The 27,237-nt window shown below is 38.8% G+C and overlaps 1 protein-coding gene across 1 annotated transcript in view; it reads left to right on the top strand.

Annotated features, from left to right (window-relative positions):
- LOC126263364 (dynein axonemal heavy chain 10) overlaps positions 1–27,237 on the top strand; it is a 1,742,213-nt gene that overhangs the window by 1,301,892 nt on the left and 413,084 nt on the right. Inside the window, exon 52 of the mRNA XM_049960456.1 lies at positions 14,337–14,480. Within this exon, the coding sequence (XP_049816413.1) occupies positions 14,337–14,480 (144 nt within the window). The remainder of the gene's footprint in view (positions 1–14,336; positions 14,481–27,237) is intronic.

Raw genomic sequence — 27,237 nt, 5'->3', positions numbered from 1 at the left:
CAGGCATCCATCAGCACTGTCCTGCAGTAGAATTTCGGCAACAGCCTGCAGTCACTCACTTTCTTCTTCAGCAAGCTCTCTGCTGCTAAACAGCTCTGGAACACATATGATAGAGCACCTTGCTTTCTATTGGCAGTCAAATACTTTTGACCGTTGGTGGAGGTGTGTCACTTCATGGTCCTCACACACCACAAGCTTGTAATGTTTGCCCTCTTGAAAAACTTGCCAAGTGCTCACCTCATGGATTCCAGCACCTGTCATTCATATCTGAATTACTACTGACATACATCATGTCACTGGAATTGACAAAGTTGTTGCTGATTGCCACAGCCACACCTGTGCTGTCATCTTGTCCCTGGACTACAAGGCGTGTAGCACCACTCAGGAACATGACTTGGAACTCACCTACCGCCACAGATGCACCACAAGCTTTCAGACTCCCTCTGCAACCTGCAGATGAGATTTGAAATCTTAGCAATCAATTGCTGATACATTTTCAACTAAGTCAAAGAGTTTTAAACACTCCTAAAAAACTGTAGCTGTCACATAACACTAGGTACATAAACTTGGCTAAAACCATAATTTTACAGCAGTGCAGAATAATATGGTACATGTGACACTGTTTTTCAAATAAATTAAACAGGCATTGTCCTTAATTTTTCTAACACATGGCCTATTTGTGTTACATATATTCCACAGTTAAGTTGATGCATTGTTGTTAATCTAATCAATACAAGTTACACATCTGAAAATTGGCTGTGGACTGACTGTCTTGGGACCAAAAATCAGTCCTTTATGTATCCTTATAATAATAGGCACTGAAACTATACATTGTTTGATGTTTAACTTACAGACATTACAATTAAATAATAACTCATTCAGTTAACTGAATACATAGAAAAATTCTTTCTTTGTAACAGTTCCTTCTACCACAACAGTTAAACTGAATTATTTGTTTAAATAATGAAATTAAAGGATATAGTTATACAAACAATACTTTTGACAAACCTGGTAGTTATTTTGGAATTAATTAAGAGCTGGCTTCGCTAACATGTTTTTGAATTGAGCCAAATAAATACTTTAAGAATCCTTGTAGTTCTTTTTCCATATGTTTTTAATTGGTACATAATTTATAGTTTTTTAGTAGTCAACAATAGAATTTAAGTCATGAAACAATTACTTATTTCTCTCTATTACGAAAGTATTAACTAGAAATGGTCAAAATGAATCAGGATCAAATTAATTACATACACAAAACTAAGCACAAAATTAGACCTGGTGCTATATTCTGTGAGACTGAGGACCAACCTTTCTCTTTTATGGAAATCCAGATTATACTCACGCATGTTAATGGTAATTAGGCAAAAATGAAAATAAAATGATGGCAAAACAAGAGAGGAAGTAAAGAGATCCCAGCTTGCTTTGTCACATAATCCCCTTATTGCTTTGACCAGATAGATATTGCAAATAGCGAACTGGGCAATTCAGTGACTGCGAGTGACACCAGAAAGTGGGTTTAACATTTAACTGGCCATATGAAAATCCCCATACAAAATATTTACATATAGTGTATTGTACAATGGCACAAAATATCCACAAATTATATTTTTAATAAAAATAGGCATCTTAATAATAAGTGATGTCCTTTTTGGATAAACAGAGATTAAATTCTAAGATACATGTCACTTTATGCAAGTCCTGTCTGGCTTCAAAGAATAAATGATCAAGGGTTGCAAAAAGTTAAATTGCACTGCACCTTGCAGTTTATTTTCAGATTGGAAATATCACTTTTTCAATATTTAGTATTCTGCACAGGCACTTCCACTTTTTTAATGAGCTCTAACCTATTTTTCTCACCAATTCATCCACACTTTCAACAGGTTCAAGAGGCAGTTAATAAGGAAGTGCACTGCTGTCAGTTCCCTTGAGATGGTTCTCTTCTTTCACAGTACATGAAAAAATTAGACAAAATACCATACTGTAGTATGATCACTTTTATTTCTAACTAAGTATAAGGAAAAAATGTTTCACACTAATGGCAAATAATAGTCATTACTCCATAAATAAATACATTACACAGTTCTCATAACATCACAATAATTAGTGCTAAAACTGACTATAGATCGAGAGGTGGGGACTCGTAAAAAATTTAGTTTCAAGTGCAAATTTCACTACAAAACATTACTCTGTCTTTCTGTTAAGCTCTCATTCCCAGCTGCAGTGTCATGAATTGCACAATATACACAGTACCCAATGTTACCTACTTCAAAAACAGATTATCAATATAATTACACCACATTTGTTTGTATGTAATTATTTTTTTCATTACTCAATCATGTCTGTCAGCTTCATTATTGTATTTACATTTCTTGTTTCATTAGCTAGTGGATTGCATTCTCAAAAAGTATCCCTACTGCAGAGTCAGGCTCCCTAACCATTAAGACTCCAACATTATTCATTATTTTATTATTTCATTATTGCGTTACTACCAAATAAATACATACCAACTCCACTTATCAAATGCAAAACTGATTCTACTGAAAAACACGGCACAGTAACAGATCCGGACTTTAAGGAAAACTTAACTCTCATTACTGATCAGACAAAATGATCACTTAGAAAAACTATTTTTTCATTGTATTCCCTCAAATTGCTTGAGACTCTAGCCTGAAGGGCAGTATACATACAAATCCTGGTTATTCTTTCCAGATCCATTACTCCAGGCAATTACGTTTAAAGTTTTATTTCCTTAATGTTAGAAGAGGCTGTACCATGACACACTTCGATAGTTAGATAGTTATCTCCATATACTGATTGCACTGAACACAAACACTTCTATTACACCGCAGTTAATATTAAGACCTAGTATTCAAGATGGCTGTTACTGCATATTGCCTCTGCTGCTGCACCAAATTATACTAATATCACACATGAGCTGATTACTTCAGATGTCAATTATAGTTTTCAGATAATCTGCACCTTCTCCTCCAGATATGCTGACACCTTTCATTTTCTGTTTACCTTACCTCTTTGTTTGACAGAAATTCTTTATTTTCATCATATTTCATAAAACCAGAATAAACACAGTATCTTATAGATTTTTATGAAATTCCACTACTAATTTTTCATATTGCCTTTTCTTCCATCCTCTGATGATTCCATTACTTATCACTAACACAATATAATACATATAGATAACACTGGAGAAACCTTTTCTAAAATATTCCTATACTAAAGTATCCTGCTGTACAAAATCACATGGAAGTCGAAGATAGAATGTTTCTGATTGACTTATAAACTACAGATAGGATAGAAAAAGAATCTGACTGCCTCAGAAAACATGAAAAATGAGACAGACAGCTGGGGTAAGCACTATCGCCACATAATTGAATCCAACACAGAATGTTGAACCCCTTACTTGCTCACAGTTCTATGCTTTCTGACATTTATCACACCTTTATGGTCTCAGCTTAACCCTTCTCCACAAGTTGTTCAATCTTACTATCTCCTGTATCTTAGCTACTACTTTCCTGGTCTCATAATGTCTATAACTCTCAGACAACTAGTCAACAAATTTATCAACATGTTGGTCAGGAAAGCATAACTTCCAGTCCTGATCATTCAAAGTTTTCCTTCTAAACAACAACCCTTTATGTATACTATAGTACTGTTTCACCTTTGGCATGTTGTCTGATTTGTAATACTGCTTAACCAACCTTAAATTAGGATCCTCATTCTGCTCCCTTCTCATTTGCTTGCAAATTTTCCAAATAAGCTTCTCATCCTTCAGTCCCTGCAAATAAAACAACCTTACTTGTTCTTCACAGTCCTCACTACTGTCAGTATTCTTCGTCCCTGCTGGCATCCCAGATAATGCATCAGCCACAATATTGTCTTTTCCGTTTATATACCTTACCTCCAAATCAAATTGTTGCAAATACAATGCCCACCTAGTTAATCTGGTTTGTTTCACCCTGTGCTTCTGAAGGTAACTCAAAGCCTTATGATCAGTATACACTATTGTCTTACGTCCAAGCAAATAGTATTCAAACTTTTGAAATAAAAATAATTGCCCAAGCCTCTAATTCTGAAATGTTATAGTTATTTTCAGGTGGCTGTAATGTACTACTAGCAAAAGCAATAGGTTTGTGTTCTACCCTGATCTCAGTAGGTACTAATTGGAAAATTTCCACTCCCAAACAACAAAAACTTGCATCAGTACTCGTACAGAATGGTTGTGAAAAATTTGGATGTCCTAACATCTTACTATTTACTAATTATTTTTTCAAACCCTGAAATGATTCTTCACAATCCCCTGTCCAATTCCACACCACATTCTTTTTCAATAAATTATCAATGCAAGGATTGTTAAATGAATAATCTGATATGTACTTTCTGTAGAAGCCAAACATAGCTTTAGATCCTTCTTGTTCTTGGGGGGTGGGAAATCCGCAATAGCAGCAAGCTTTTCTGCATCAGGCTTTATACCTACCTCATTTATCCTGTGACCCAAAAATGAGATTTTCTTCTTCACAAATTCAGACTGACTTAATTTTAGTTCCATACCTTCCTTATACCTAGCTCTCAGTAACACTTACCTTTGTGTAAAATATTGTAATGGCCTAGATTCTGTGGCCAAACTGGAATTCCAGTAGCCACAAGTCACACCAAAAGAAGTAAAAAACTTACATCCATGGAACTTTTGCAAAATTTCATCTACATTAGCTGGCCTGTCGCTCTTCGCTACTATAATTTCATTTAAGTTTTTGGCATCCAGGACCAACCTGACACCACCGTTCTTCTTTTTTACAACCATATGCTGGTTGACATTTCAGTAATCCCCCATGAGACAATCTTTTGAATTTCTTTCCTCACAGGTTCCTTTCTGGAAAATGGGATAATATAAGGCTTCTTAAAAATTTTTCATGATCCTTAAACTTCAATTTTCACTCAAAATCTTTTACCAAGCCTGGCCTGTCTGAAAATACCTTACAGTTGCTCAGGCAAATACTTCTTAATTCCTCCCTTTGTGTATTTGTAATATTTTGATGACAAATTCAAATACCTTGTCCTCATCACTATTGGATTCATCATTGCTATCTTCATTACAACTACTGTCAGAATCAGACCCACTGTCACTTCTATTGTCCTCAAATGCAGGGCTAATTAGTTGATCCATGTTTCCAGTATTAGACCGCAAAGCAAAAAACGTATCATCCATTTTGACATCCTGAGCATCAGCAACACACTCTGTTTCATCACTTAATTTTATTATTGTAACTTCCTCCTCTCTTTTTACAGAATAAACATTGGCACACACACCATCATTCAACATCCCACTAGAATTAGAATTTACACTCGTCTTACTACTATCATTTACATTACCCTTAGCAGTGATTGCAGCATATTTATATACACATGACTATTCATCACTACCTGCTCTAGTGTGAGCCAAAACTGGAGAATTATTTAGTTTAAATGGTTTGATACAGAATTACCATCTCCTCCATTTCTGTTCCTTAATTTTCTCCTACTATTTCCGTGTCCATTCTGGCTTTCCTCCACCCAATCATTCCCTGAATTTCTACTACAATTAGTTTTGTTCATTCTATTTACCTGAAACTCTCTCCCTGATTGATTATTATCATCAAAATTCCTTCTACAATCTTCCACTGAGGGCGAGGGCTTTACCCTCTCTACTTTATCAACATAATTCAAAAAATCACAAATATTACCCCTAGGAGCAGGTACAAGCAATTCTCTAGCTTTCTGAGGCAACTTAGTTTCTAAATCCATAATTATTGATTCAATAACTAGCTCTTTGTCCAAATATTTCAGTTTCCTTATCCAAAACTGACAGAAACCTTCCACTACCCTTCTAGAGTCAAATCTCTCTCCTCCCCAAAATTAGCTCAAAATTCTTTGCTGCTTCTCTTTGCAACAATATTAATCTAAAAATGTTTTCTTAAAGCTATGCCATGAAGTGTAACTATCAGCTACCTGACCTGCCCATCCATAAGCAACCCCTTTCCAAAATGACATTTCCTCTTAGTCATCCCATGTTTCTGGCAAATCATTAAATTTCCTAATGAGATCCAAAAGATGCACTTCCCCATATGGTTCAAGAGAATTAAATTTCTATCAACTAACAAATGAAAGACTGTTTGGGGAACTACAAACTCTATGCTTTAGATTTTGTACCTCTTCCACCTTTTTCTCCATTTCAGCCAATTTTGAATCTACATTTTTATTTACTTTTACCAGTTTTTCCTCTACCACTACTGCACACTTGGTTTTTACCTCTGTTTCTAAATCATTTTTAATCTGATAGATTTCCCCCATGAACCATGGACCTTGCCGTTGGTGGGGAGGCTTGCGTGCCTCAGCGATACAGATGGCCGTACCGTAGGTGCAACCACAACAGAGGGGTATCTGTTGAGAGGCCAGACAAACATGTGGTTCCTGAAGAGGGGCAGCAGCCTTTTCAGTAGTTGCAGGGGCAACAGTCTGGATGATTGACTGATCTGGCCTTGTAACATTAACCAAAATGGCCTTGCTGTGCTGGTACTGCGAACGGCTGAAAGCAAGGGGAAACTACGGCCGTGATTTTTCCCGAGGACATGCAGCTTTACTGTATGATTAAATGATGATGGCGACCTCTTGGGTAAAATATTCCGGAGGTAAAATAGTCCCCCATTCGGATCTCCGGGCGGGGACTACTCAAGAGGACGTCGTTATCAGGAGAAAGAAAACAGGCATTCTACGGATCGGAGCGTGGAATGTCAGATCCCTTAATCGGGCAGGTAGGTTAGAAAATTTAAAAAGGGAAATGGATAGGTTAAAGTTAGATATAGTGGGAATTAGTGAAGTTCGGTGGCAGGAGGAACAAGACTTTTGGTCAGGTGATTACAGAGTTATAAATACAAAATCAAATAGGGGTAATGCAGGAGTAGGTTTAATAATGAATAAAAAAATAGGAGTGCGGGTTAGCTACTACAAACAGCATAGTGAACGCATTATTGTGGCCAAGATAGACACAAAGCCCATGCCTACTACAGTAGTACAAGTTTATATGCCAACTAGCTCTGCAGATGATGAAGAAATTGATGAAATGTATGACGAGATAAAAGAAATTATTCAGGTAGTGAAGGGAGACGAAAATTTAATAGTCATGGGTGACTGGAATTCGTCAGTAGGAAAAGGGAGAGAAGGAAACATAGTAGGTGAATATGGATTGGGGGGAAGAAATGAAAGAGGAAGCCGCCTTGTAGAATTTTCAACAGAGCATAACTTAATCATAGCTAACACTAGGTTCAAGAATCATAAAAGAAGGTTGTATACCTGGAAGAATCCTGGAGATACTAATAGGTATCAGATAGATTATATAATGGTAAGACAGAGATTTAGGAACCAGGTTTTAAATTGTAAGACATTTCCAGGGGCAGATGTGGATTCTGACCACAATCTATTGGTTATGAACTGCAGATTGAAACTGAAGAAACTGCAAAATGGTGGGAATTTAAGGAGATGGGACCTGGATAAACTGAAAGAACCAGAGGTTGTAGAGAGTTTCAAGGAGAGCATAAGGGAACAATTGACAGGAATGGGGGAAAGAAATACAGTAGAAGAAGAATGGGTAGCTCTGAGGGATGAAGTAGTGAAGGCAGCAGAGGATCAAGTAGGTAAAAAGATGAGGGCTAATAGAAATCCTTGGGTAACAGAAGAAATATTGAATTTAATTGATGAAAGGAGAAAATATAAAAATGCAGTAAATGAAGCAGGCAAAAGGGAATACAAACGTCTCAAAAATGAGATCGACAGAAAGTTCAAAATGCCTAAGCAGGGATGGCTAGAGGACAAATGTAAGGATGTAGAGGCTTGTCTCACTAGGGGTAAGATAGATACTGCCTACAGGAAAATTAAAGAGACCTTTGGAGAGAAGAGAACCACTTGTATGAATATCAAGAGCTCAGATGGCAACCCAGTTCTAAGCAAAGAAGGGAAAGCAGAAAGGTGGAAGGAGTATATAGAATGTTTATACAAGGGCGATGTACTTGAGGACAATATTATGGAAATGGAAGAGGATGTAGATGAAGATGAAATGGGAGATAAGATACTGCGTGAAGAGTTTGACAGAGCACTGAAAGACCTGACTCGAAACAAGGCCCCGGGAGTAGACAACATTCCATTAGAACTACTGATGGCCTTGGGAGAGCCAGTCATGACAAAACTCTACCATCTGGTGAGCAAGATGTATGAGACAGGCGAAATACCCACAGACTTCAAGAAGAATATAATAATTCCAATCCCAAAGAAAGCAGGTGTTGACAGATGTGAAAATTACCGAACTATCAGTTTAATAAGTCACAGCTGCAAAATACTAACACGAATTCTTTACAGACGAATGGAAAAACTGGTATAAGCGGACCTCGGGGAAGATCAGTTTGGATTCCGTAGAAATGTTGGAACACATGAGGCAATACTAACCTTACGACTTATCTTAGAAGAAAGATTAAGAAAAGGCAAACCTACGTTTCTAGCATTTGTAGACTTAGAGAAAGCTTTTGACAACGTTAACTGGAATACTCTCTTTCAAATTCTGAAGGTAGCAGGGGTAAAATACAGGGAGCGAAAGGCTATTTACAATTTGTACAGAAACCAGATGGCAGTTATAAGAGTCGCGGGGCATGAAAGGGAAGCAGTGGTTGGGAAAGGAGTGAGACAGGGCTGTAGCCTCTCCCCGATGTTATTCAATCTGTATATTGAGCAAGCAGTAAAGGAAACAAAAGAAAAATTCAGAGTAGGTATTAAAATTCATGGAGAAGAAGTAAAAACTTTGAGGTTCGCCGATGACATTGTAATTCTGTCAGAGACAGCAAAGGACTTGGAGGAGCAGTTGAACGGAATGGACAGTGTCTTGAAAGGAGGATATAAGATGAACATCAACAAATGCAAAACGAGAATAATGGAATGTAGACAAATTAAATCGGGTGATGCTGAGGGGATTAGATTAGGAAATGAGACACTTAAAGTAGTAAAGGAGTTTTGGTATTTAGGGAGTAAAATAACTGATGATGGTCGAAGTAGAGAGGATATAAAATGTAGACTGGCAATGGCAAGGAAATTGTTTCTGAAGAAGAGAAATTTGTTAACATCGAATATAGATTTAAGTGTCAGGAAGTCGTTTCTGAAAGTATTTGTATGGAGTGTAGCCATGTATGGAAGTGAAACATGGACGATAACCAGTTTGGACAAGAAGAGAATAGAAGCTTTCGAAATGTGGTGCTACAGAAGAATGCTGAAGATAAGGTGGGTAGATCACGTAACTAATGAGGAGGTATTGAATAGGATTGGGGAGAAGAGAAGTTTGTGGCACAACTTGACTAGAAGAAGGGATCGGTTGGTAGGACATGTTCTGAGGCATCAAGGGATCACAAATTTAGCATTGGAGGGCAGCGTGGAGGGTAAAAATCGTAGAGGGAGACCAAGAGATCAATACACTAAGCAGATTCAGAAGGATGTAGGTTGCAGTAGGTACTGGAAGATGAAAAAGCTTGCACAGGATAGAGTAGCATGGAGAGCTGCATCAAACCAGTCTCAGGACTGAAGACCACAACAACAACAACAGATTTGGTTCTCAAGTTTAATCCTATTTTCAGCACAAAATGTCCTAGCTGCTTTAACCTCATCTTTAAACTGTTTCTCGGAGGCATCCACCCTCCGACTACAGTCATAACAAAGTTTATTTCTCTCTTCTGCATGTTTACTACTCATTAAAACATTAGTATTCTGTGCTACTTTCTTTATCTTTTCATCACAATCTTTCACTACCACTTCGACCTTCTTATTTAATTCTGAAAGATTAGAGCTGACTACCTTAATTTCCTTTTTAATTTCTTTCTTCAGTTCATCCTTTAGGCTGGCCATGTCTGTTTTATTACCATCAGTTTTATTTTCCACCATACTAATGTCTTTTTTCATACTACTAACGTCTTTTTTCATAACATTTTCACTCTGCTAATCTCTTCTTTCATACACAAACTACTCATAATTTGCCTTAACATTGCTTCCAATTGTCCATCTGCCATAAACTTTTGCCTTTGCTGACGTTAACTACTCGATTCTTCCTCCTTAGCCTTAATGATTTCGCCTGCTTCAGTACTGTTTTCACCCATTTCGCTCACATCATGACACAATGTAGATGAGGCTTTTATCATCTCAAGTACAATATGACTTTTGTCCCTGTCATTCAAAATTACATTCATGTCTGATTTATAACCACTATTGTCTACCAAATCAGACCCCATGAAGTCTTTTTGTTCATTTAAAAACTTAACCTTTACAGCTTTCCCATCAATCACATCGCTCCCCTGTTGTCCATTCTCCCCTATCACACTGTCTTGTTATGTATCACTTAATATTAAATGGCTTTAGATATGAATTACCTTATTTTTATTCACTCATCTCCCGCTGCTGCTGCTGCTGCTGCTGCGATTACTCCCACTCGTCCTAAAACCGCTTGTTTACATCAGGTGGGTTGACTCCAACTGCCATGCCAATTGGCTGCCGTGCCTTCTCTTCATAATGGCTGCTCTGACAAGCTTGTTTCCTTTTTGCTACAACATTTGTAAAGGCTGCCTCCATAACCTCAGCCAACAATTTTCTGTTGTTATGCTATGTTATTGATGCTTCCTACTGCATTACTTGTTCACGTGCAATCAAACTTTTGGAATAATATAATCAGTTTTCACTGTCAATTAGTCTGTTCACTGTTCTTGATAATATTGGTGCCATACATTCTTTAAATTCAGTCACTCCATTCAAACAGCAACGTTCACTGTTCAAAGTTTTTGATTCCTTGTTTATTGCGTCTAAATACAATATTCCTCTCGCCTGAAAGGGCTCCATATGTGATGTTTGCCTGCTTTATTTCTTTGTTGATAGCACTGAGTGTTCACATACTGCATTGTTCTACTGGCTGAAAAATGTGGGGGGGGGGGGGGGGGGGTGGAAATTCAACACTGACTACTGTAACTGTAAATAATGTAGCCAACAGTTGCACAATTTTATTTCACAGTTCTTTACTTTCACATTTCACAACCCTCCAATATTACACAATTATATGGCCAGTTCACTATTGGTAAATGTTGATCAGCCTCATTAATAGGTTGCAGGCAACATCAGCTGACAATAGTTTGCTGTGGAACATCTATGAGCAGTAAAAAGTAACCACACAGTTCTTGCAGAATAATACGGTACATGTGACACTATTTTTCAAGTAAATTAAACAGACATTGTCCTCAATTTTTCTAACTCATGGCCTATGTGTGTTACACATATTCCACAGTTAAGTTGATGCATTGTTGTTAATCTAACCAATACAAGTTTCATATCTGAAAATTGGCTGTGGACTGACTGTCTTGGGACCAAAAATCAGTCTTTTATGTATCCTTATAATAATAGGCACTGAAACTATACATTGGTCAATGTTTAAGTTACAGAAATTACAATTAAATTATAAGAAATTCAATTAACTGAATAGATAGAAAAATTTCTTCTTTGTAACAGTTACTTCTACCACAATGGTTAAACTAAGTTATTTGTTTAAATAATGAAATTAACAGATAAAGTTATGCAAATAATACTTTTGACAAACCTGGTAATTATTTTGGAATTAATTAAGAGCTGGCTTTGCTAATATGTTTTTGAATTGAGCCAAATAAATACTTTAAGAATCCTAGTAGTTTTTCTTCCATATGTTTTTAATTGGTACAGAATTTATATTTGTTTATAAGTCAACAATAGAATTTAAGTCGTGAAACAATTACTTATTTCACCCTATTACAAAAGTATTAACTAGGAATGGTTAAAATGAATCAGGAAATTAATTACACACACAAAACTAAGTACAAAATTAGACCTGGTGCTACATTGCGTAAGACTGAGTACCAATCTTTCTTTTATGGAAATCCAGATTATACTCATGCATGTTAATGGTAATTAGGCAAAAATGAAAGTAAAATGAATTTAAGATTTAAGGAGGCTGATGGCAAAACAAGAGAGGAAGTAAAGAGATTCCAGCTTGCTTTGTCATAAGTTGTAGCAACAATAATCACCAAAGTAGAAAAAGAGCAGCTGAAACTAATAACAAGATACACATGTTTAGTAAAATAGGTAACGAATTAGTAAAGTCGTACCTCAAGAAAGAACTTGAATTCATTATCTCTGAGTAAGAGAATGTAGAGAAATTGTGGCAACAGTGTACAAAAAATTGAACGAGCAATGGATGTATATTGTGATAGAAACAGTCTGAAAAGCTTGTATGTTTGTTGCAGGGTAAGCTGTGCTGTGAAATAATTGTTATAAAATCAGCAGAGTGTGCTGTTTCCAAGTTAATTAGCATTGAAGTTAACCAGTCAAACTGCTGCATGTGCAGATTCCAGTGTCCCAAGAGAGAAGGTTTTGCCAAACGTGTTCTTCATTTGGTGTACTAAAACTGAACAAGAGTGTGAGACATAAATTGGACATGGGATGATAGGAATAATCAAACCTCAGCCAAAGGTTGAGAAGTCTTGTGTGCTATCATTTACACTACGAGAACAACTGACGCTAATTGTATTTGGTGGGCAGCTTGAATTTTTGTGTGCAACAGCTTGATTGTCTAACTTCTATGATAATTAACACATTGAGTGAGTGTGTGTGTGTGTGTGTGAGAGAGAGAGAGAGAGAGAGAGAGAGAGAGAGAGAGAGAGTACCACTTGCAAAACTGTCCTTCTCAAAACAAATGAATATGTATCTTACGACTACAATAGTATTGAACAACACTTTGAGTGTGTGTGTGTGTGTGAGAGAGAGAGAGAGAGAGAGAGGGAGAGAGAGAGAGAGAGAGAGAGCACCTTAGCTTAGTGGTTGGAAGAAAGCTCAAGTCAGACTCTTTTAGAGAAGAATAGCAGAAATGATTCAAAGAACTATCATCCAATATTATTAACATCTACCTGTGTAGAATCATAGAACATATTCTGATCTGAAACATAGTGAGGTATCTTGAAAAGAATGACCTCCTTCATGCCAATTGGTAAGAATTACAAAAACTTTGCTCATGCAAACCCAACTTTTGTTTTTCTCACATAACATCCTGGAGGCAGTGATCAAGGCAGTCAGATAGAGTCAGTATTTCTTGAGTTTTGAAATGCATTTGACTCAGTATCACACATACACTTACTCTTGAAAGTATGATCAAATTGGATATCAAGTGAAATTTATGAATGGATTGAGGATTTCTTAATAGGAATGATACAGCATGTTATCTTGGTTGGAGAGTAACCAGGCATGACCTAGGGAAATGTGTTGGACCCCTTGCTGTTTATTATGTAGCTTAATGGCCTGGCAGTTAATGATAATTGTAACCTCAGTCAATGTGCATATAATGCAGTTATTTATAATTTAGTACTATCTAAAAAGGCTGTACAAACAATTGGCCAGGTCTGTATAAGATTTCAAAGTGATGCAAAGATTGGCAACTTGCTTCAGTAATTCAGACTTGCAAAACTGTCCTTCTCAAAACGAATGAATATGTATCTTATGACTACAATAGCAATGAACAACAATTGGAACTGGTTAACTCATACTAACATCTGTTTGTAATAATTTGTGGTGATATTAAATGCAATGATTACATCAATTGAATAATAGGTGAAATAGATGGCAGACTTTGGCTCATAGTTTGGTTACAGGTAAATGCAGCCAATGTACAAAAGTGACTGCGTACAGGACAGACATAAATCCCATCTTATAATATTCGTCAATTGTATGTGGCCATAAAAAATAGTACTGCTAGATGATATTGAATCTAAAGAAGGGCAGTATAAGTGGGCTCAGGTTTAACTGACTTGGAAAAGTATCAGAGAAATACAGAAATACCTGAATTGACATACTTTAGGAAAGATGTGAACCACTCTAAGAAAGCCTACTTATGAATTTTCAAAGACAGTATCAAGTGAAGACTCCTTCCTATAACACCCTACAGATCACTCCCATAGATACTCTGAAGGTGAGATTACAGCATGGACAGAGTCATTTAGAGAGTTATTCATCTCATGCATCATTTACATATTTCATTGGATGAAACACTAATATTTGGTACGGTGGAATGCTTTTTATTTCACAGTAGATACGTAGCCTGGACATCAATGCAGATAAGAGTTTGGTTAATTGTAATAAGTTTGATGTATTGAACAGTCACTCACTATGTGAATTGTCGCTATATGTGGCAAACACATTAGCCTTTGATGATTTTGTTGTCAGAAACAGTACTCCAATAAATCTTGCTGTTTTAGGTTGTGATGTGTTTATGATCACACTGAGCAGAGGCTACAATGAAACAAGCTTCAAAGAAGACCTAAAACAGCTGTACTATCTTTTAGGAGTGGAGAAGAAACCTACTGTATTCGTGTTTACAGCTGCACAGGTAGCTGAAGAAGGTTAGTATTAATTTTAAAGAACTATTAATTTTAAAGCTTTCATTACTTGCTAATTTTTACATTTTTACGGAATACAAAAAATATGTTGTTGAATTCCTTAACCAGTATTTGCCATGATCATGTTTCATAAGTTTCTTCCCAATCATTGCTCTAATATTAGAATAATACATATCTTTCGCAAAAACATGATACCTAGCATTTGTTTAGTGAACATCGGTTTCATTTCTACTTCAGTTTATTTTTTTTTTTTTTCCTTTGTTAAACTTTGACATATACCTGAGACAAGGTGATGATGTGTACGGTACACAGATATGTACAACATTTAATTTCCCTAAAATGAACAGTTTATGTTGCTGACTGAAACTGCCATAAAATGCCCAATCTGCTTAAATTCTACGTTGACCTCATGTTTTAAGACTGGTTCAACCACAGAAAAATCTCAATTCTCATTTCCAGAGCGGGGGGGGGGGGGGGGGGGGGGGGGGGGGACGAGGCAAGCACTGGTGAGGCACACATACATATACGCTCTCACAAAGACTCATACACAGGTGACTTGCCCTATGTTAAGAGCACATAGTTATACAAAGCACTAATCACAATATCAATAACATCACCATTGCAACACCTAGTCTCACACCTCAAAGCAATACTTGGTAAAGTGTGTAAATATTCTAAGAAGATTAAGGAAAATCACAGTACAAAAGATTAATGGCATTCCTCTTTTGTGTGTTTCCATTTTCTTTATTACACATTCTTTGTAAATATGGCTACATATTCTCATTCATATTTTAAGGGTTCCGTACCCCAGTCAATAAAAATGAAACCCTTTGGATCACTTTGCTGTCTGTCTGTCCATCTGAATGTTAAAAACCCTTTTTTGTAGGAATGGGTAGATGTATCAAGTTGAAATTTATGTCACTTACTAAGGTCTGTGGCTCCTTGGTAGTGTATAAATTGAAGATTCTAAGTCAAGGCAGTTAAAAGATGTAGCCATTTGTACCACATATTTTGTTACTCGCGAACCCACTTATCAGTACCCACAAGGTACTTCCCATTGACCTAGAATCATTGAATCTGGCAAGAAGCAATGTTTCACAATAAAACAAAAAATGTGAAAATAGTAACTTTATAATTGTTTCACATGAAAACCAATTTGTCTGTCATTTGTTGTCAGACTGTCTGTCTCCTGTCCATTTGTTAAGATGTCAAGCTGAAATTTATGTAACATACCAAGGTTTATATTCTCTTGGCAGCTTCTAAGTCAATGCAACCAAAAGTTATGGCAATTTATGTCACATATGATTCTCACAGACTCACTCATTGAAACCCATAGGGTATGTCTTGTTGATCTAGAATAATGAAATTAGTCAAGAAGCGAGGTTTCACAGTACAACCAAAGAGAAAGAATCTGAAAATTTTTAATATGTTAACAAAAAAGGGTCATCATTTGTCATCAGATTGTCTGTCTGTCCATCCATCTACTAGGAATCCTTTTTCCTCAGGAATTGGTACACACATCTAACATCTCTCTTCCCTTGGCAGTGTAGTAAACACTAGGATCTAAGTCAATGCAATCAAAAGATATGGCCATATACACTCCTGGAAATGGAAAAAAGAACACATTGACACCGGTGTCTCAGACCCACCATACTTGCTCCGGACACTGCGAGAGGGCTGTACAAGCAATGATCACACGCACGGCACAGCGGACACACCAGGAACCGCGGTGTTGGCCGTCGAATGGCGCTAGCTGCGCAGCATTTGTGCATCGCCGCCGTCAGTGTCAGCCAGTTTGCCGTGGCATACGGAGCTCCATCGCAGTCTTTAACACTGGTAGCATGCCGCGACAGCGTGGACGTGAACCGTATGTGCAGTTGACGGACTTTGAGCGAGGGCGTATAGTGGGCATGCGGGAGGCCGGGTGGACGTACCACCGAATTGCTCAACACGTGGGGTGTGAGGTCTCCACAGTACATCGATGTTGTCGCCAGTGGTCGGCGGAAGGTGCACGTGCCCGTCGACCTGGGACCGGACCGCAGCGACGCACGGATGCACGCCAAGACCGTAGGATCCTACGCAGTGCCGTAGGGGACCGCACCGCCACTTCCCAGCAAATTAGGGACACTGTTGCTCCTGGGGTATCGGCGAGGACCATTCGCAACCGTCTCCATGAAGCTGGGCTACGGTCCCGCACACCGTTAGGCCGTCTTCCGCTCACGCCCCAACATCGTGCAGCCCACCTCCAGTGGTGTCGCGACAGGCGTGAATGGAGGGACGAATGGAGACGTGTCGTCTTCAGCGATGAGAGTCGCTTCTGCCTTGGTGCCAATGATGGTCATATGCGTGTTTGGCGCCGTGCAGGTGAGCGCCACAATCAGGACTGCATACGACCGAGGCACACAGGGCCAACACCCGGCATCATGGTGTGGGGAGCGATCTCCTACACTGGCCGTACACCACTGGTGATCGTCGAGGGGACACTGAATAGTGCACGGTACATCCAAACCGTCATCGAACCCATCGTTCTACCATTCCTAGACCGGCAAGGGAACTTGCTGTTCCAACAGGACAATGCACGTCCGCATGTATCCCGTGCCACCCAACGTGCTCTAGAAGGTGTAAGTCAACTACCCTGGCCAGCAAGATCTCCGGATCTGTCCCCCATTGAGCATGTTTGGGACTGGATGAAGCGTCATCTCACGCGGTCTGCACGTCCAGCACGAACGCTGGTCCAACTGAGGCGCCAGGTGGAAATGGCATGGCAAGCCGTTCCACAGGACTACATCCAGCATCTCTAGGATCGTCTCCATGGGAGAATAGCAGCCTGCATTGCTGCGAAAGGTGGATATACACTGTACTAGTGCCGACATTGTGCATGCTCTGTTGCCTGTGTCTATGTGCCTGTGGTTCTGTCAGTGTGATCATGTGATGTATCTGACCCCAGGAATGTGTCAATAAAGTTTCCCCTTCCTGGGACAATGAATTCACGGTGTTCTTATTTCAATTTCCAGGAGTGTATATAATATTTTTTGATACTCTTCAACTCAACATTAAAACCTATAAGTTATTTCCTGTTCGTTTAGAGTCAAACCATGTGGCAAGAAAAAAGGGTTCCACAGTGAAAGCGAAGGGAAAAATCTGAAGTTGTTAATTTGTAGTTATATCACAAGAAAACATGTTTCTTTTGTCATTTGTTATAAGATTTCAAACTTGAAATTAAAACAGTCTCAAAAGTCTTGGAAAAACAGGAATAGGTATCCTGTGATTATCATTGTTGATATCAGGCAAAAATAGTCAAGATTCTTGATTTCCAGGATGGATGAACTGTCTACACACATAATTACGTCTGTATAGAGCCCTCAGTGGATGAGTCCTACTCACACCTGACACTTTTTCTTTATTTTTTTAGTAGTTGTTTTGTGATATAATAATAATTCCTATTCATCACCTTTTACACATTTCAAAGTTAGGAATTCTTCTACAGAATAGGAGGGGTCGTCTGGGAGAAACTTTTTCAGTTTGTTTTCAAATTTAACATTGCTCTCTGTCAGACATTTTATATAACTGGAAAAGTAATCAGAAATTTTGGTGGCAGCATTGTACACAGTTTTATTTGTTCTTATTTTTATTTTTAAATTATGACTCTGATTTGCCTGTTTATTTGCTTATTCCTTTCTCTATTGCCCTATACTATCATTTGTGTGTATTTTGTATTTTGTTTTTTGCTTGGTTTTACTGTGACTTTATTTAACTCAGTTACATTGACCTCTCATAAATGTTTTTACCACTGGACACCACCTTATCTTTGCTGTTACCTTCAAAAGCAGTGAGTTTTTATATGCATTTACTCCCTATTATTCTTTCTTTCACTGCTGACCTAGTCTTGTGGCAGAGCTTTTGTTAGCAGAAAAGAAATGATTTTCCAATTACTTGACTGCTATTGCTCTTGGTACATATTTCACCTAGATGAAATTTCTTGGTTTTTGTGGAATAGTAGTGTCCATACATAATATCTAGAGTAACTTCTAGTGTACGACAATATTGAGTCTTTGAGTGCAATGTGTTTATGTAAAACATTAACAAAATAGGGTAGGATAAGATGAGGATAGGGCAGGAAATTGGTCATGGCCTAATCAAAGGAATAATCCCAGTATTCACCTTGGAGACAGGTGGCAACCATGGAAAACCCAAGTCAGGATGCCCAGACAGGGAATAAAATCCAGTCCTCCCCAGTTTAAATCCAGTACATTAAGACTGGAGCAGCCACCTCATTTCGTGCATAGTTGGAAGGGAGACAAAATACATCATCTACATTATCAGTGCAACATGCGCATAAAGAAATGAATTAATAAGAAATTCTGCAAATAAAGTCTTTACTGAAAAAGTGAAACTAATGACTAAATAACAAAAAAAAAACTGTAGAAAAGTATAAAATACACAATAAGTCTATCAATGATGTGGGTAAACTTGGAACTTTGATATAAAACACCCCTCAAAAAATTAAAAACAAGGACACACATACAGCACTGCTAAAAGGTATAAAGTATTAGCACACAAAAACCTGCTGACACTGTAACTATCAAAATAGGGTAGCACCACATACATTTACAACGAAGATGTGTTGTAGTGTGTCTGTAACAGTGGAAATTGTTCAGAAAGCCAACAGCAGAAACATTATTTCAAATCCAAACACAGCTCTTACGATACATTAGTTAACAGAATCATAAGAACCCAACAATGAATGAGTGCCCAGTAATCCTATGAGCAAACATAATCATTTACACTGCAGGAACACTTCAAGAAGAAATTATTTTAACACTGATCTAAAAGCCGTTTCTGTTTCCAATCTCTTTATGTATATTGGCAGCATGTTATTAAGATTGGCACTAAAGTGGCTCACATCTTTTGAACGTGGGTTGTTCTAACTTGTTCTACATTGAGGGACCCACCAGTTATGAGTATTATAACTGAGGTAATTGAAGTTGATTAGCAGTTCATCAAGTCTCACTCTTGTCATCAATGTATTTGTATATGAACAAGAAAGGAACAGTAAGTAAACACTAGCAACTTGCAGTGAGCCCTAGCCAAGCTATATGACGAGATTTGAATACCCCTTTTCCTTGATGTAAACATTTCATTTATGGACCATTAATTTTACCCCAAAAACCATTCCATAAGCTAACCAAAATAAGACATCCTAACACTGTCTGTGTAGAAAACTTGAGAAATAATTGTCAGAGCAAAACATGCAGAACTGAGTTTCTGTGAGTGATTATGCACACAGCCTTTCCAGTTTACGTCTTTGTCAACAAACATTCCTAAAAGCTTTATGCATCATAACATTTCTGACTTGTGCCCATCCAGTGTCATATGGAAATCTTGGTTTTGACCCACCTTCCCAAATTCCATACAGGGTGATTTTTTCCACCATGTACAAACTCTAGGGATTGATCGATGAGAGGATATGGAAGAAAAATAGTCTAATGAACTTATGTCTGGTAATGCATGATTTTCATGCTAGAGATGATTTATTCAACCGTACATTATTACAGAGACTGTGGTCTAATTCACACTGTAGCAAGCAGCCACAGTTAGAGTATGTCTTGAAAATGGTTTCCATATGCCTCAGTGCATGCATGTACATGCTGTAACGTGTTCTGTCTCTCACACTCACATTGGCCATGCTGCATCTGAAGTGTGTCAAAGGCAGCATGAATATCCTGCTCCAGTGTCTCCACATCTAGAATGGGCTCTGCATACATAATACTTTTAACTTGGCCCTGTAAACAGAAATCACATGGCTTGAGATCCAGTGAATTAGCAGGCCATGGAATTGGGCCCCTCATCCAATCTATCAACCAAGGAAAACATGACTGTGATGCATATAGATGTTGATGGCAAAGTGGGCTGGAGCACCATCGTGTAGCAGCCACATAACCCTTTGAACTTCTTCCAGCAAGAGAGGCACACTCACCTACTAGAATCCAATCCCAAACATTCTGGCTGCACCGATGCTGATAATTCACTGTCACCATACCATGGGGGTCTGCATACTATCTAACAGATGACTGTTATGAAAGTTGGAGATCCCACACTATGTAAAGGTGACCTCATCTATGAATAGGATGGATGACAAAAATCCCAGAATTATGGTTGCTTGGTGAAGAAGCTGGTGACAAAACTGCTCCTCATGTGGAAAATATGTCGCTAGTAAGCTCTAAACACACTGTAAGTGATAAGGGTAGTAACAACTGTCATGGAGAATGTTCCACACAATTGTCTGGCTTACCCTGTAATGATGGGTCAACTGCCTGGTATTTCACACTGTTCACTATCCACAGTGTTAATCATATTTTCCTCCAAGTCTGGTGCCCAAACATTTCTGGTACGTCCTTCATGATTTCCTACTTCCTGAAATGAGCCTGTCTGAGACAAATGGTGAAACGCTGTTGCAAACATTGAATGCTGTGGTTGTTGTCAGTGGGGGTAGGTCTCCTGAGGCAACCTTGCTATCCTGTGCCATTTGGCTTTCCATATGGAAACGCCATGTCAGCAAGATCTCGATTTGAATATGGAACCAAATGTACAAAAGCTGTATCACATCCACTACAAGGTGAGTCAGCAAGAGAAGTGAATCAGACACATTACCAGTTACTATGGCTTGAGAGAGCAGTACATCATGACATAAGAAGAACAGTAGTATAATCTAGGAGGAAACCATGCATGCTGTATCTGTGGCTGTGTCTGTAGCAAAGAATGACTGGGTAAATGGTCTCTAGAATGGAAATCATGCATTTCTGGACATAAGTTCATTAGATCTTTTTTGTTCCATGTCCTCTCATCAATCAATCCCTAGAGTTCATACATGGTGCAAAAAGGCACCCTGTATAGGAAATTCCAAGATGCAATGTGACAATATTATGGAAAGCTTAGTTTCTACTCACCATATAGCAGAGACGCTGAGTCGCAGAGATATATATACACACACACACACACACACACACACACACAAAACCACACACACACACACACACACACACACACACACACACACACATATATATATTCACAAATGCAGTTCACACAAACATGAGTAGTGTAAGTTGCATTAGCATGAGTGTATGTGTGTATTTGCTACAAAGGCCATGTTGGCAGAGAGCTTACTTTCTGACAGTCTTTTTGTTGTGAATAGCTGTGACTCAGCACCTCTGTTATACAGTGATTAGCAACTATCCTTTTCATAATATTGTCAGATTGTATATAGTTTGTTTTCTTCACAGTTAGGGTCAGCCTATTGGCACTGAACCATGAATGCAAGAACTTTATGAGTTGTAGTGTACAGTGATTCTCACTCACTATCACACTAGTGTTGTCTGCAGACACTGTGGTCATGGCAGCAGTGGCTGAGATATGTATACCATTTATATAAATAAGGAACAGAAGCGAGCCTAACACACTACCCTGGATATACCCATTTCGACTTTCCTTGCATCAGATACTAATCTGATTTCATAATTAGGATGAGCTGATGTGAGCTCCACAACCTGTAATCTGTTTTGCTAATATGATTGAACTCACTTGTTTTCTATTCCTTTTATTCCCATTGTATCCAACTTACTTAAAAGGATTTCATGGCTAACTATGTGAAAACTGTAAGATCTAAATTAACTCCGGCAACACTATTGTGGTTATCCAGATTACTAACTATTTCATTAATGTAATAATTTATCACTCTTCAATACTTCTACCTGTTCAAAAGCTGCATTGATTATTACTCAGAAGGCTGTGGCCACATCCAGCCTGAAGCCCCTCTGTCTGCTGTGGTGAAGCCGTGCATGCAGGATTGTGACTCCTTCTCATCCACTGACTGTGTCGTTATTATGGGAGGTTCATATGATGTAGCAAGAAATCAAGCAAATGATGCAATTAGACATATGAAAATGGCACTGGGTAAGTTAAATGACACTAAAACAATTGTTATCAACATTCCACAGAGGCATGATCTTATGAAACAGTCTATTGTGAACCGGGAAGTTCATAAAACAAATGACAGGATTAAAGCTCTATGTAGTAAATTTCATAATGTGTCTCTAGTAGATGCCAGCTATCTAGAAAGGGAGCTGCACCCATCTCATGGACTGCACATGAACAAAAGAGGCAAAAAGATTGTTAATAGCAAAATTATTGAGGAAGTCGGGTGACATTGTTCACAAAGTGATGAAAGAAGTCCATTGCCATGGGGTGGTACAACCCACCTCAACGAAATCTGCCACAACACCAGCCACCGTTGGCATGCTAGGGAAACTTGTAAAGCCTATTGGCCTCATTGCTAGTCCAAAATTATCCTCTAAGGTCCAGCAGGTAAAACTCAGCCTTAAAATCATAGACCAGAATCTTGGCAGTCTTAGAAGTAAGTATAATAATCTAGACGTAATTTCACGGATTGACAAACTCGATATATTAGTTGTAACTGAACATTGGTACACTGAAGCTCTGATTAGCATGAGTCAACCACTGTGTATGAAATTCTGCACAGCCTTCAGTAGAAAAGACAACACTGGGGGAGATGTAGCAATTTTCACTGTAAATGAAAGTAATTTTAATGTTATTGATGTGAGTGCCTTCTGCTTGGAAGGAGTCCTTGAATTTGCTGGAATAAACCTAAAATGGGGTAGAGATAACATAACAGTTATCGGTGTTTACAGGCCACCTGCAGCAAATACAGATACCTTTTTTATAAATCTTTCTGACTTGCTTGTATTTATAGACACAACATTTTCTGGGCCAAATGGCCACGTAAATATTATAGTTACAGGGGATATAAATATAGATTTATTAACAAATGATGTCAGCACCAAAAAGTTACATCGTCTGTATATTGAATTTAACCTGACCCCACTCATTCGGGAACCCACTAGAGAAATTGGCAATAGTAAAACATGTCTTGACAACATGATAACAAACATGACCCACCTATCCCACAGTGCATTGGTTTTAAAACTAGCCATCTCAGATCACCATGCAGTACAGCTTAAATTGGAGCTCCATGAGGCCCCCCACTGTCACCACAAGGAACCATCCTTGTAACCATTGATGCCACTTCCTTATACACAAATATTCTGCACGTCCAGGGCCTCGCTGCGATGGAGCATTTCCTTTCACGCCGATCACCTGCCACCCTACCTAAAACCTCTTTCCTCATTACCTTAGCCAGCTTCATCCTGACCCACAACTTCTTCACTTTTGAAGGCCAGACATACCAACAATTAAAGGGAACAGCCATGGGTACCAGGATGGCCCCCTCGTACGCCAACCTATTCATGGGTCGCTTAGAGGAAGCCTTCTTGGTTACCCAGGTCTGCCAACCCAAAGTTTGGTACAGATTTATTGATGACATCTTCATGATCTGGACTCACAGTGAAGAAGAACTCCAGAATTTCCTCTCCAACCTCAACTCCTTTGGTTCCATCAGATTCACCTGGTCCTACTCCAAATCCCATGCCACTTTCCTTGACGTTGACCTCCACCTGTCCAATGGCCAACTTCACACGTCCGTCCACATCAAACCCACCAACAAGCAACAGTACCTCCATTATGACAGCTGCCACCCATTCCACATCAAACGGTCCCTTCCCTACAGCCTAGGTCTTCGTGGCAAACGAATCTGCTCCAGTCCGGAATCCCTGAAACATTACACCAACAACCTGACAACAGCTTTCGCATCCCGCAACTACCCTCCCGGCCTGGTACAGAAGCAAATAACCAGAGCCACTTCCTCACCCCCTCAAACCCAGAATCCCCCACAGAAGAACCACAAAAGTGCCCCACTTGTGACAGGATACTTTCCGGGACTGGACCAGACTCTGAATGTGGCCCTCCAGCAGGGATACGACTTCCTCAAATCCTGCCCTGAAATGAGATCCATCCTTCATGAAATCCTCCCCACTCCGCCAAGAGTGTCTTTCCGCCGTCCACCTAACCTTCGTAACCTGTTATTTCATCCCTATGAAATCCCCAAACCACCTTCCCTACCCTCTGGCTCCTATCCTTGTAACCGCCCCCGGTGCAAAACCTGTCCCATGCACCCTCCCACCACCACCTACTCCAGTCCTGTAACCCGGAAGGTGTACACGATCAAAGGCAGAGCCACGTGTGAAAGCACCCACGTGATTACCAACTGACCTGCCTACACTGTGATGCATTCTATGTGGGAATGACCAGCAACAAACTGTCCATTCGCATGAATGGACACAGGCAGACAGTGTTTGTTGGTAATGAGGATCACCCTGTGGCTAAACATGCCTTGGTGCACAGCCAGCACATCTTGGCACAGTGTTACACCGTCCGGGTTATCTGGATACTTCCCACCAACACCAACCTATCCGAACTCCGGAGATGGGAACTTGCCCTTCAGTATATCCTCTCTTCTCGTTATCCGCCAGGCCTCAATCTCCGCTAATTTCCAGTTGCCGCCACTCATACCTCACCTGTCTCTCAACAACTTCTTTGCCTCTACTCTTCCACCTCGACTGACATCTCTGCCCAAACTCTTTGTCTTTAAATATGTCTGCTTGTGTCTGTATGTGTGGATGGATATGTGTGTGTGTGTGAGTGTATACCTGTCCTTTTTTCCCCCTAAGGTAAGTCTTTCCGCTCCCGGGATTGGAATGACTCCTTACCCTCTCCCTTAAAACCCACATCCTTTCGTCTTTCCCTCTCCTTCCCTCTTTCCTGATGAGGCAACAGTTTGTTGCGAAAGCTTGAATTTTGTGTGTATATTTGTGTTTGTTTGTGTGTCTATCGACCTGCCAGCGCTTTTGTTTGGTAAGTCTCATCATCTTTCTTTTTAGATATATAACTAAAAAATAATGTATAATGACAACATAAATAGACTAAACTGCATGCTAGCACAAATAAAATGGTTTGAAAATAATAGCTTTTCATATGATAGCTTTGCTGCTGACTTCTATTACTGCGTTGATACCACATGCCCAGTTGTAATCACAAAAATTAAACAAACCAAAAATATAAACAAAAATATTTGGGTAAATAGTAATGTCACTGAAGCGAGGGAAAAATTAAAACTACTCCACAGTGCAATGCTGAATAATAGAGAGATTCCTGAGCTAAAGGAAGACTTCAAAATATATCAAGCACACTATAAGGACTTACTCACACAGACCAGGAGCGACTATGTTGCAAATAAGCTTCACAATTCACACAATGTAACTGCTGGCATCTGGGCAGTCATAAACAGTTTTAGAACCTGCAATGACAAATCCTGTATGGACTGTACTATTAACCACAATGGCATGCTCATAAAAGACCAACTGGAAATTGCAAATATTTTTAATGAATATTTTTCTTCCGTAGGCGAAGCCATAAATGACAAACATAAAAACATGCACTACAGTTTTAAAGGTAGTACATGTGACCATGTATCTAGCCCCAACAAACTGTGCAGAAATAATGGGCATCATTAGCTCTCTAAAACCCTCTAATTCAGCTGGGCATGATGGCCTAAATACTAATGTTTTAAAAGCCTGTATCCAAAATGTCTCTGTACCTCTGTCGGCAGCAGTCAACAATATAATAGAATCAGGCACCTCTCCAGACAGACTAAAAATAGCACAGGTAACACCCATTCTTAAGAAAGGTGACAACAACAAAATAGAAAACTACAGACCAGTCTCAATCCTTCCTGTCTTTTCCAAAATAGTTGAGAAAGTTATATACAACAGGATTATAAACTTTCTTAACAAACACAACCTGATGTTCGAAAATCAAAATGGATTCCTAAAAGGTAAATCAACTAGCACTGCAGCTGCTCAACTAATTGAAGAGGTGTTAGAGGGTATCGAAAGCAAGGAACATGTGGTAGGTGTATACCTTGACCTGGAAAAAGCCTTTGATTGTGTGAATGTTGACACCCTATTAGACAAGCTATGGAACATGGGCATTAGAGGCGCTGCTTATGACCTAACAAAGTGTTATATGAGCAATAGAAAACAGTTTGTTCTACTTAAAATGGAAAGTGGTGTCTGCAAATCAGAGATCACCTGCATAAAATATGGCATGCCCCAGGGCTCGGTGTTGGGCCCCCTTCTGTTCTTGATCTATGTAAATGATATTAAATACTGTACTATAAATTCCAAAATTGTTCTGTATGCCAATGACACGTCCATTGTATGTAAAAAGGAATCATGTAATGAACTAGAGGCCGAGTGTAATAATGTGACAAAAGAAATTGTTCAGTCTTTTAATGAAAGCCACTTAAATGTAAGCACCAGTAAAACATGTTTGATGGAGTTTAACAAAAGTAGTTTGAATAATGAAATTAAATTATACATGGACAACAAATGGGTAAAGAAAGAGTCTAGTGTAAAATTCCTTGGCGTAACAATCCAAAGCAACCTGAAATGGGACACACAAAAAATATATTTGCAATCAGTACTATTAGCAAGTTCTGTAGAGACACCGTAGTCCTAAAGACTGCATACCATGCTCTTTTCTCCTCTCACTTGAACTACGGTATTGAAATTTGGGGGGCAACAACCAAAGCTAATCTAGATAAGCTACTCATTTAAAAAAAAAAGGGGTCTGAGAATAATCTGTGGAGCAAAATATAGGGAATCTTGTCTTGTTTCCAAAAACAGAGTTGTTAACTCTTATAAACACATACATTCTAAAAGCCATATTGCTTGTGAAAAGACTGAACCCAAACACTTATTCAGATTTCCACCAGTACAATACTAGA

The sequence above is a fragment of the Schistocerca nitens genome, chromosome 6, assembly GCF_023898315.1.
Source record: "Schistocerca nitens isolate TAMUIC-IGC-003100 chromosome 6, iqSchNite1.1, whole genome shotgun sequence".
NCBI lineage: Eukaryota > Metazoa > Arthropoda > Insecta > Orthoptera > Acrididae > Schistocerca > Schistocerca nitens.
Note: the sequence above shows the minus strand (reverse complement) of the source record. Positions and strands in the feature narration are given on the sequence as shown.